Here is a 12,764-nt window from a genome sequence, read left to right on the forward strand (position 1 = left end):
GTATATATGAGAAGATGGAGAAAATTATATTTCTAAAATGTGATGCCGCTCTTTGCTCTGTCTAATAACTGTAAATGCATTGAATGCATTAGACTGGAGCTACAAAAGGAAACTTCAGCAAAGGATAGACACCTTTTGATCATGACAAATCTGCCATAAACACTAAGATGCTAAATACTGAACATATTTCTAGACCTACCCTGACTGGTGGTGTAGAGGTCCGCCGATGGAGAAGAATGAGAAGAGGGGGAGGACTGAGAAGAAGCGGGGGAGGAGGGCAAAGAGGAGGTGTGACTGACCAGGGAGAGGGGAGAAATGCAGGGAGAGAAGGAGCCCAACACCAAGACAAAACACAGGGCCATCATCTGCGGATAGAGGGGAACATAACACTCGTGTTAATAATAATCACCAGAGCGCTCAGACTGTGATGCTCGTGATGTATTGGGCTCATGCAGACACTTCAAACTTATTGAATTCTGAATTTCAGTGCATATTCCAAATTAAGAAAAGAAAAAAGAACCAAAAAACATTTTTTTAAACTTCTTAGACGGCAAAAGGAAAAAGGAGGAAAAATGGATCCATTCAACAGAGACTGATGGAAAAGAGGAGATGCATGTGATCATCAATATGAGTTTGCTTGATATGAGTAATATGACCACTACAGTTGTGCTTAGCATACATATAGTGATAGGAGCCAATCATTATCATTGACCGCTTTAAGATGATTTAGCCAAACGAGAATGCATCTTCTAAACTTCAAATGGGAGGCAGGTAGGCTAACATCATAGAGACATATTAATTGTAATATTTATACAGTTATAATAAATCCAAATGCTTCCCAAAAGCAAATAAAATCACCTCAATTACAACAAAAATATTAACATAAATGTGTGTGAACAGCAACAGCGGCAGTAGTATTTACCATGAGGCATGTTCCTGTCTGAGTTGAGGCCATTTTACACGAACGGGGGATGACCTTCCCTGAAATCAGCGACTGAAGCTTCTGGAGCTGCTGTAGGAGAGACCTGGAGACAGGAACAGAGGCAGGGATTAAAGAACAAGAAGGGCAGTAGTCATTATTTAGTGTACAGAGAAGACTTTGACTCTCACAGGTTGTGGCCTCAGAGCGTTTGGGAATTTCAATCTCTATAATATGTATATGGCTGCACCCACAACGTGCATGCATGGCTTCGATCTCCACCCAACCCACAACAAAGGTCTCACACACACAAACTCAGACGTACAGTTTGTTTCAGCCGAAAGATGCACGGCTCTCATTATCGGGTTTATTCTACATCAAAGAGAACTCTAACCACCTGATTTACTTTTGTTTTCCGTGTCCAACAAAACAAGCAGAGAGCAAAGCTAAGATGAATAGAGTGCATGAATAAAACCACTAGAAAACAGCACATTAGTGGGATCTGGGGAGCAGGGCTCTGATGGTATGAGCTGTCTGTGGCTGTGAGGACACACTCTGACCACTAAGTGGAGACAGAGATCAAGTTTCTGACACACAAACACACACACGCGCGCAATGCAAACCAGAAAGTCAGTTAAACGTTTAAAAAGTCAGACGCTTAGTCATCTGTTGCTGGTTTTATAGTTTTAAATTTCCATGCTGAAATCGATGACAGGCCCCAGAATAGAGCAGGGAAACGCGACCTGTCAGCTGTAGTAAACTCGTGTAGGAATGATGCTGACCTGCATCACTCGCACGAGTCTTTGATGTAAAACCTCAAGTTATTGCAGCTTAAAATACACGGCAGTGAGCGAGTAAACGTGTGTGAAAAAAGCAACAAGGACAATGGAAACGATTGTCAGGTAATTAAAATTCAGTGCTGGAAGCTAAGCTAAACGAAACATATCCTAAACGTTTGTCTGATGTGGATATGCAGACGCTAATCCAAATCCAACCCCGAGTGTGAGTTACACAACTAACAAACCGGTAGTCCTAACCAAGTCCTGCGTGGATCCGACTAGACGGAAAGAAAACAGCACAGGGGAACAAAATGACCACTAATAACTGCATCTGGGACACTTTTAGGAACTGGGAGCTTAAATTTAGTGCGTTTGTTTAAAGCCTTTTTTTAAACTCACATTTACTCTTATGAGAGTGAACGGGGCTGCGTGTTGACTCACGTTTCCCAGTTTGCGCCAATTCATTGTTCCTCCCTGCAGTGGTTTAACATATTCATCGATGTGCATGTGTGTGTGTGTGTGGCTGGAAGGGAGGGGGCTGCCTTCCATGATGAAAGCTGCTGTTAACTCGCCACTTTAATGACAGGCTGAGTGTGCCACAGTCAGACAGACAGACAGACTCTCCTACCCCCTCCTCCTCAGCCATCCAACCCTCCACACCCACCCACCCTTCTAACCACCCACTCCAGGATAATAGCAGATTGGTTTCATATTGTTATAATAACAGAGGAGACAGCGGCACCTCGGTGAGTCTACGCTTTGCTTATAGAGCACAGATAAATTTCACTTCAGACCCCTTTAATTCTCTCACGCTGCATAGATATTAAAATCCCGTAAAGGTTTTACCCACAGAGCGCGTGTGAGTGTGTGTGTGTGTGTGCATACGCTTGTGTATAAGCTACAGTCCTGTTTGTAGTTTTGCATCTTCATTCTCTCTGGGTGAAAAATGAGAACCATCTTCGTAAGGCCTTCTGCAGCTCGTCCGGCTCTCAGTTTACCAGGCTGCATTCTTTGCACACTTGCTGCTCTCAGTGATCGCAATCCAAACATCATTACATGAATGGTGGGTTTGTATTACTGGTGTGTGGAGCCAGCATAAAACAGCTTCAGTCTGTTCAAAGCTGGAAGATAAAGTAAAGTATGCTGGCACACGTGTGCGTGCATGTGAGTGAAAACCTCACCTGTTGGCTGTCTCCAGGTGTTCTACTTTTCTCCACAGGTCGCTGTTTTCTGACGTGTAATTCTCCACCCTGATACACACACAGTCAGAGATACACACATTGTTTTTATTGTCTTATCCCTGCATATGTTGCTCTAATGAAAAACAGCGTTATCCCCAAAGGCTGGAGTATCATGAACGGTACATTTTGACCACTAATCCACAACATTTTGACCGGTAATTATCTGTTATTGTTGAGGAGGCACAAAAAATCAAATCTTCTGCCAAGTGAAAAACTTCTTTTTCTTCTCTAGACTGCTCCCTTTCAGGTCAGCTGCTTCCATTTAACCCTATCCCGACACACCAACCCCCTGCATGTCCTTCTACACTACATCCATGGATCCTAAAAGGTTAATTGTGTTCACCTGGACATAGTGTGTTCACTGGGAGAAATGTTTTGTCACTCATCCTAGTGACGTCTTCAGTCTCAGCTGACTGAAGGTTTCTGCAACCTTTTAAACAGTACATGCACAATGAGTGAAACTAGCTCCACTGGAGGACAACGGAAGATGCAACCATGAATCTTCTATGTGGGTTTCCTCTTTTCCTCCTGCCTGGCATCTCTATCTTCAATATACTTTGAGCAATATAGCCACTATCCTGCCTCTGTTTATCCAGACCATCTCAGCTTGGCCTCTGTAGGTGGTTGAAGGTTGTAGTAGGAAGAGTGACTGTGGATCATCAAGTGACAAACTTCATAGCTGACAAATGAAGGCAATGCACAAGTGCCAAAAGCTGCAGTTCCCCTACTAGCCATGGCTGTTGAGCTCCTGAGCTTCCCTTCATTGCTCATTTTAGTGACTGAACTCTTGGTAATCTGATAAATTTGGCTCTCCATCCTTGGATCCAAATATGCCCCAATTAAAGCAATGGGCAGTCATCTTTTAGGTACAGTCTGTAGCTACGACATGATTTAACCTAGCCTAATCAGCTAACCTGACTTAAAAGGAGGTGAACAGCCGATTGCTGATTCATACCAGCTTTTCTAAGTTACTGCGCTAACAGCTGGATCTTTGAAAAAACTACATGATGCAAAACATGAAGGTCCTAATTCAGAACTATGAGGTCAATAAGTTTATCGTAACTGACAAAGCCTCTCAAATTCATTTAACCAGCTCATCATTTCACAAGAAAAGAATCCTTTGCTCGGCTCAGATGTACTTTAACCACTCCGTGGGTCCCAGTAATGTCAACACCATTTTTTTTTTACTTTGCACAGTGTCAAACTAGCATCTTTGAGAACACAAATCTGTTACAAAGTTTAAGAAAAATGCCTCACTTGCAAGAGTTTCTCCCTACCCCGTTTTCCTCCTCTGTCTGTCTTCTACTAATCCTACTGATCTCCATTATCAGGGTAACGTCTCGCTAATCTCTCGCTTCCTTTAATCCTCCCGATGTCCCGCTGTGTGTTGCTTGGAATATAACTCATTCATGCACACTCCTTTGAGGAAAGCATCCTGCTGTTTTCTTTTTTAAAGGTTCGTCCAATAATCCCCTCCTCATGTCCGAAAAAAAAAAAATAGAAGGAGATGGATTTCTGTTTTTATGCACGTCCTCTTATGTCTCTGCTGCTTTGGTTGCTTTGATTCAGTTAAAAGAGGCTGCACTCTGACACACCTCTCTCCCCTCGCTCTAATGGGATTAATGGGGCATTTTGTATACCTGTACAAATCTTTGTTGGCACTTGTATTTGTCGCAGTGGAAGCTGTGTAAAAGAAAACCCATATTTTCAACTCTATTTCACTGCCACTGTCAGGAAAGTCAGTGAATCTGGCCCATGTGTTAAGCAGGTTATTGGAGTCCTGCCATAGCAAGGAATGGCTGGAATAATGGAAAGTAGAGAGGAGAGAAAAGCAGTCTCTGTTAAGTTTTGCTGTTCTTCAGTGAATCACAGTGGAGGAGACGAGTGCTGAAGAAATGCTTTGTGCGTTTTGCTTTTTTTAAATTTTCTATCAGACACAAAGATATATATATATATATATATATATATATATATATATATATATATATATATATATATATATATATATATATATAGATAGATAGATAGATAGATAGATAGATAGATAGATAGATAGATAGATAGAGAGAGAGAGAGAGAGAGAGAGAGAGAGAGATATCTATCTATCTATCTATCTATCTATCTATCTATCTATCTAACATCTATCTATCTATCTATCTATCTCTATATCTATATCTATCTATCTCTGACCTCACAAGGACCTGCATTTGCCTCCCATTCACTGGCAGAGCTCTTGCGTCTGTTACTGCGCTCAGCTCCAAAGCAGTTAGGGAAACCTCTAAATGCGAAAAAAAAGAAATCTGGCTCTTGACTAAACTGCAACTACCAAGCTCACTTCAGTGTTTTCTCTTTGGGCCCCTGAATTTTTCTGGGGCTTTTTTCTTTGCCAGTCATGCATGCAATGACCAAAGACAAGATTTTGCATAAAGAGACATGTGGTGAGAGTCATCTTGGGAATAAAACCCTACAAAGCTCTTTAACACTCTCAAATACATTGTAAGGTGAAAGACGTGGAAGATTCTGGTTAGATGTTGCTCTAACTAACCGTTCAAAGGGAGCCTATTGTGCTTGTGCTAATTTTCTGTAATTTACACGATTCTAACATTTCAAATAATAAAACTTTTGGTTTCACATGGCTTTTTCTTTTCTCGGCTCTCTGCGATGTCATAGAGAGGGGATCACATACAGCTCTAGCCATGGCCACAGAAGCCTGGTGCATCTGGCGTTAAAACCTTCTGTTTACAAGGGGAAGCCAATGATTAGAAAGAGAAGGGGAAAGAGAAGTAAAAGGTCTTGTTTTACTCAAAGAGTGAATTGAGGTGCTGCACCAAGGGCTGGCTTAACATTACTAAGGATTATTCTTCCCCCAAAGGGAGGTAGAAGGTAATCGTATCCATTTGTTTGTCTGCCTGTCTGTTTGTTAGGAGTCTAGCGTGCACAGTTTTCACGTTATCATTTTCAAATTTTGTGTGATGGTGGATACCAAAAACAGCTTGAGCTGATTTAATTGTGGTAAAAATCGGGTCAAGGTCACACCATGTGAATCTCATTAAAAACTTTGTATTAGCCACAGCTTCTTATGGATCGTCTTCAAACTTCACAACAATAAACGAGGCCTTGGGGAATATGAGTACCTACTGTAGGTTAGCTAAGTGTTTGACCTTCATTGTTAGGGCTCAAGGTCAAATAAGAATACATTATATTAAAGAGGATGGAGAGAGCAGTTCAATACGACGCCCTGTGATTTCACAGTGACGCCTTAACAGGCTGACGTCATTTTGTAATAAAAACTTCGTAAAAATAAAAGTTTTAGTAAAGCCCTTGCCCTTCGAAGGAAGCTGCACTCTCTGAGTGCTCTTGTTTTGAAATGTGAATCATGCTAAGCCAGTCTAGGAGAGTCATGCACAGCTGCTGGGCTGGCATGACAACAGCAGTCAGCAGTTGAGTCGAGTCAGCAGTTTAAGGTGTGAAAGTCTTCTAAACAATGACAACAATGCTCTTAATATAATTTTAAGGAAACTACAATTCTTATTATTTTTTAAAGGCTTTGGAAAGCACAGACGACAGTTACGAATGTAAACCAAAAGAAATGTGCATGGAGCGGAAAGATAACATTTTTTCCAGCCTTACTTTTTCTCCAGACATTCCACATACTCTTTCTTCTTCCTCCGACTCTCCTGAGCTGAGATCTGGAGAAACGGGCACAAAACCAATCATTGCTCCACCACAAAACCACATTTCTAATTGGAGCAAAATTTTTGGTAAATGTGTTACTATTTCTGTTTGAAATAGTAACACAAGGCAGTCCAAGATTCTGGGAATAGCTCACGTTTTTGTTTTTTTGGTTAATTAAATGTTCAGTTCAGCCGTGCACACTAACAGAAGACAAAAAGGTGCAGTGCCTGCTTACCTTATTTTTGATCTTTCGTCTGACTCTCTTCAGTGCCTTCTCTTCACTCTTCGTGAGAGGAAGTTTGTTAGGTACCGGGTAACCCTCCGCAACCAGGGTCCTCTTCTCTTCTTCTGTCAGCATGAGGGGTCCCGAACCCTGCAGTTTCTGCACAGTGAAACAAGCACTTCATCAGCGCATAATGCTAATAAGCTCTCATAATTCAGTCTCTTATTTATGTCGGTCTGCTTTTAATTTGCATGTTGACAGCGAGCACACCAAAATCTCACATCTCTCTTACATTGCATTACACCCGAGAACAACACTGTTGGAGTTTGTGCGATGGTTTAGCTGTTCACGTGTTTCATTAATAAAAATGAAAAAAAGAAAAAAGAAAAATGTTGCTGACACTGAACAATTGTGAGTAAACAAGATTGGGTCACGATGGCCTCAGTGCAAATGTGATTCATTTATTCTAAGAAAAGCTGCTGAATCAGACAAACAACGTCCAGACGGACGGATTTTCTGACTTTCTGTTCTTTCAGCAAATTATGGGATGTATTTAACCCCAAATTAAGCTGATTTACAGATCAAAAATCCCAACTCTACAGTGTCTGCTTTCACAACAGAAGGGCAGCCTATGAAACTCACAGCGCTATATAAGGACACAGTCATTTGAACATTTCTTATAGCAAACACCAAACCACTGAGAGGAGAGGGAAAAAAACAACAGAGGGCACAGAGGGTAGGGGCTCTTTAACTCACATGCGGCGCGGTGAGGAGGGGCGAAGAGGAGATGGCCGAAGAAGATGAGGATGAGGACGAGGCGCGACCTCCTGGCCTCTGTTGTGGTTGAGGGGAAGACGGCGGCAGAGGGAGGTGTGGGGAGGAGGGGGGCAGTGAGCCATCACTGTCGCCGTGGTTACTGCTGGGAGGGGTGGGCGGCAGCTGGAGAGCATCATCTAAAAAGGAGCGCAGCACGTGAAAGGAATCAGTGCTTCTACTTTAAACAAATGACCACTGAAGATATTCATAGCTAATGTAAGTCCATTCTCCCAGACCCCAAATATTATACTGCTGTGATTATTGTGGCATATGCAGAGACAGCTCGGCGAGTATTTTTGCCCTGATTATGGTCTGCAAGGTAGTAGTGCCTCTAACGCTGGGGTGGTTAAGCCCTCATCATATTTAAAGTGAAGGCTTTTGTTCCAACAGATGTTTGAGGTAATTTATTTTGTAATACTTTAGGTGAAAATGTGCACTAACTAACTCATTCAGCTGCTCACTTCCTTCACAAGGGGTCACCACAATGGGTGGATCCACATATTTGATTTGGCACAGATTTTTTAGACCAGATGACCTTCCTGACTCAGCCCTCCCAGGGATTTGTGTCTCCTTCTGGTTTCAAACCAGGGATGTTAGGTAAATGTCTTAACCACTACACTAGGAAGCCACTTCTAACATTAAAATAATCTGAGTCAGACAAACCACTATAGCACTGTGAGTGTGTCTGTTACCGCTGGGCAGGCTGAGGTACTGTCCAATCTCTCTGGGTTCATCTTTTATAGCAATGAGCTTCATATCCTCTTGACTGCACTCCTGTAGAAACAACAAACGTACCTGACATCAAAAACACCACTCATTTTATTTTTTTAAATGTTTCATCACTGAGGCAAAGGACAGATGGATGCTAACCGTGTGTTTCCATGGTGAGCCTCTGTGTGGAGGGGCAGGGCTTAATATGAGAGGCGGGGCTTCCAAAGGCTGAGGATCTAACCTTTGGCCAACATCAGGCTCCTCCTGCTTCACCAAGATAGCTGACAGGTCCTGGCTGAAGCTCCACTCAAACTCTACAGAAAAGACACCACAGACACAGGCATGGTCACAAGGGGCTGGAGTCTATCCCATTTATCACATGGTGAGAGGTAGAATACACCCGGGACAGACTGCCAATCTGTCGCAGGCGAACACATAGTGACAGGCAACCATTAACACCTACGGCCAATACTGAATCACCAACTAACCTAAACCCAAGGCATCTCTTTGGACTGTGGGAGGAAGCCAGAGTACCTGGAGAGAATATTTCACACAGAAAGGCCGTCTTCCTGTGAAAGAACGATGCTAACCACCACACGATCATGCTCCCCTAAAGTCATCCTCAGCTTTCTTATGCTGAAGTATTTAATCTGAACCAAATGGTTTGATGTGTGAGAACAACAAAAACACAAAGAAAAAGCTAAAGCAGAGCAAAAAACTGCAGAAATACCTGCAGATGTTTTCCATGTGTCACAAGGGGAAGGGGGGGAACGGGCAATCACATTGTTTTGATGTCATAGCAGTGCAACATGGGAACACCGTCCCATCTACACAAACCCTGGCAAACCCTAACCCTAACCCCCATGACTCCAATACAACCATATACATACAACCACGATTGTACCCCGACTATATGGCCCTGACTTTTGCATTCACAATTAAAGGCCACAGTGTTATTGTGTATTGGAACAGACAATCCCAACTTAAGGTTCAATCGCTAACTCCTTCTTTCAACTATCAAATGAAATACCAGTGGCAATAATGAAAAACCACCAGCAACAACAAAAAGTCTCAAGAATTCAAGAAAAGTGTTCCTATTCTTTAGAAAAGAAGGTTCTAGTTAACTGAGAAACTTGAGCAAAGTTGACCTTATTTCTCTTCAGGGAGGCTTTGCTGTAGGTCTTCCAACGGGAAGTAATTGACAGCTTCCAAATCACACTTTGAAGGAGCTCAAAATATCTGAGCTCTTCCTGACAAGGCTGGACAATGTCGTTCTGGCAACTGCGGTGCATAATTTCCCTCCAGCTGGTGTATATACCCTGAAATAAAAGATGGGCTGAACCAGCAACTCGCCCTCATTATGCTTCCTGGGAAGAGAAACAGTCGCCGCCTTTAAACACTGAAAATATGCATAATCGAGTGACCCGGCAATGAGGCGAGAGTGCAATTTCAAAGGAGGGTTCACCTAAACACGATGTGGGTATATTTCTAGAGGAGCACAGGTAAATTGTTGTTTAGTCTGCTTTGAAATCCAGAAAGTATTTTTAGGAAGTTTTAGTGTGTCTGCAGAGATGCCAGTGCATCCAACCTCCTGAAATGACCTGAGGCAAGACAAAGCTGACAAGGCCTGACTAACATCGTGCTGCTTGTTAGTGACTGATGACAGCTAATGAGGAACTTCTTTCTTTCCACTCTGACAAGCCTCATATCTTTGCTGGACTGTTTCTTTTGTCTAAAACTTCTTAAACAGTGGCATGAAAGCAGCATTCAAACCTCTGAGACTGTTTTAACTAAACATTGAAGATTTTGAGTGATCTTAAGAAAAGGGGCTTGACAAGACTGTCTTCAGACGACAAGAAAAAATTCACTGGAAGCTTTGTTAGATACTGCCATGACTCATGAGGGGTGCTGAGTCAGAAGGATCCTGGGAAGAGAAGAACGACGAGTGGAAAGGATAAATAGATAAACAGCTGTAACCTCATCGACCTGTTCCTCACGTTTGCACCCCCGGGACCAGATTTCACATTCTTACCGGTACCTGAAGCAAGACGATCTAAAATAGACGTTGACTTTTATTTTTTTAAAGCCTTTTCTAAGCACAAGTTCTGCTAACTCCCACACAGCACAGTAGCCCTCTGGAGATATTTTGTCCCTGAAAGAGGGTCGGAGGAAAATCCACAAGAAAGTGTCGTGTCTCCTGAAGCCTGTCTCACAAAACAAAATGACCAAGTTAGCTGGATAACTGCACAGAACAAAACCTCAAACAGCTGTTTTGTTTGGTTACAGATTTGGTTGGTTCCAGATTTTCCAAGCTGCTCTATCCAACTAACAAGATTCCTGTTTGCGAGTCAGAATCCAGATGCTGCAATCAACAGCGTCATCTAATCCATAGATACATTACTCGGTGGTCTATTTCTTGCAACTCAACTCTGACCTTTCCAAATAGGTGGCTTTAAAGTAGCGTTCCACCAATTTTGCACATGGAGTTCAGTTTACTCTGCATTAGAGGCAATTGTGCCAGATTCATCTCAGAAGTGTGTGTGTGTGTGTGTGTGTGTGTGTGTGTGTGTGTGTGTGTGTGTGTGTGTGTGTGTGTGTGTGTGTGTGTGTGTGTGTGTGGGCAAACGTTTAAATGGAAAACATTGAGGTGGTACTTAAATATAACGGAAAACCAAACAAAACCCGAGTCAAGCCAAGTTGAGGCACTGGTTAAAAGAAACTGTCCTTGAAAGTGGTGTGCAATAATTTATAAGTCATGTGACACTGTGGTTGATGAAAGAGAAATCCAATCGTCAATTGAATGTTTAGATTGAAAAAAAAAAATGGAGCCACTCAATCAATCCACTGTCTTCTGTTTCTCTCATTCACAATTGTATGGCAAGTTGGCAGCTAACACAGGGTGAGAGGCGAGGTACACGCACCAACAGATGGCCGATCTGATGCTAACACAGAGAGACAAACAACCATTCGCACTCACATTAACACCTATGGGCAATTTAGAATCACCAGTTAACCTAACCCCACTAAGTGCATGTCTTTGAACTGTGGGAGGAAGCTGAGTACCTGGAGAGAACCCACACAGTCACTGGAAGAATGCCAACTACACATGCCAAATGCCACACCTCAGCTTATGAAGGAGAGAAAGAAAGAAAGAAAGAAAGAAAGAAAGAAAGAAAGAAAGAAAGAAAGAAAGAAAGAAAGAAAGAAAGATAAGTTTTGTCGCCTTTTATTTCACCTAATGTCTCAGAATGGATGCATTGGTGACAGCAACCTCCTGGCCTCCCTAGTTCTCAGGAGGCTGATCAGTGCTTAGGAAGTATTTCTTAGCCTTAGAAGACAGGTCCTAGTTGTGGCTTCTTCCTTTATCTTCACCTCTGCACCTGCCCGCACCATCTTGTGCCTCTTTAACTTTGTCTCCAAACTGCTCAAACCTGAACTGTCCCTCTAATGTACCTATTTCTGAATCTACTCCTAAGAGTGAGTGAAGGTCTAAAAGTTAAAGTCTAAAAGGCTCCGCGAGCTTTCAAATGGAAATTTTCAATACAACTGTCCTGTTTATTTGAACAGCGCTTATAACCCTGGGACATACGAGTATGTCTAACCAGAATTAAAGGGTCAGCTGCACATGCTTTGAATTAAGGCCCTTTAAAGGTGAGCTGCTCCACGGGGCATAATTAGGCAAAAGTCACGCATTAAAAGTTTTCTTCCTACAACGTTAAAAGCGAAACCACGACACAACTTTTAAAGCGTTAACTGCGGGCAGACAGGGAGGAGTGAGGATGTTTCATTATGTCAGCACTGACACACGAACGCCACGCCAGTGACTTTGATGTTTGTCGCATCAAACACGCATCCTAAAGGCTCCCCTGGTGCATTGAAAGAGGGCTTTTGCTTTTTCGTGCGTGCGTCTGTGTGTGTGAACGTCACGTTAATCACATCCTGGTTTCCTAGCAACATTGTGCTGGTAAAAAACGGACTGAAGTTTACAAGCCGTGAGTGTGTGCGTGATTGGTGAGAGCAAAGAGGGGGGACGGAGGTGTATTCCCAATCAGACAGCTGCTTGCGTGCTTTTGTGTCTGTATCCTGTCCATCACTACAGCAGAGAGAGAATAAATCACATGGCTGCTGACTTTGGGCGTGTGGGTAACGCCCAAAGTCAGCAGCCATGTGAGGAATAAACACCTCAGGGCAGTGAAAAACAATGATAAGAAGCATTATGAGCTACAATATATCTAAATCTACTTGCTGCTGATTATTTGAACCCAATAGTTCAATCACAGTGGGCACAAACATGGATAGCCATTTGCTTCTGAAATCACAAGGGTCTCTCAACCCTATAAAAATCTGCCTTTTAGCCTATACTTGACTGAATGTTCAAAGCGATGCAGGCAATAGAGGGA

At 42.6% G+C, this 12,764-nt stretch overlaps 1 protein-coding gene across 1 annotated transcript in view; it reads right to left on the reverse strand.

Annotated features, from left to right (window-relative positions):
- Window positions 1–12,764, reverse strand: part of creb3l1 (cAMP responsive element binding protein 3-like 1) — a 40,134-nt gene that overhangs the window by 4,132 nt on the left and 23,238 nt on the right. Inside the window, exons 4-11 of the mRNA XM_086282160.1 lie at window positions 8,524–8,678; window positions 8,346–8,427; window positions 7,594–7,790; window positions 6,850–6,996; window positions 6,570–6,628; window positions 2,880–2,948; window positions 923–1,025; window positions 200–365 (exon numbers count right to left, since the gene is read on the reverse strand). Coding sequence (XP_086138286.1) covers window positions 200–365; window positions 923–1,025; window positions 2,880–2,948; window positions 6,570–6,628; window positions 6,850–6,996; window positions 7,594–7,790; window positions 8,346–8,427; window positions 8,524–8,678 — 978 coding nt within the window. The remainder of the gene's footprint in view (window positions 1–199; window positions 366–922; window positions 1,026–2,879; window positions 2,949–6,569; window positions 6,629–6,849; window positions 6,997–7,593; window positions 7,791–8,345; window positions 8,428–8,523; window positions 8,679–12,764) is intronic.

The sequence above is a fragment of the Aulonocara sp. 'chitande type north' Nkhata Bay genome, linkage group LG23, assembly GCF_057382095.1.
Source record: "Aulonocara sp. 'chitande type north' Nkhata Bay isolate Kocher_YH1m ecotype deep benthic linkage group LG23, A_spYH_male_GT1.1, whole genome shotgun sequence".
Classification (NCBI taxonomy): domain Eukaryota; kingdom Metazoa; phylum Chordata; class Actinopteri; order Cichliformes; family Cichlidae; genus Aulonocara; species Aulonocara sp. 'chitande type north' Nkhata Bay.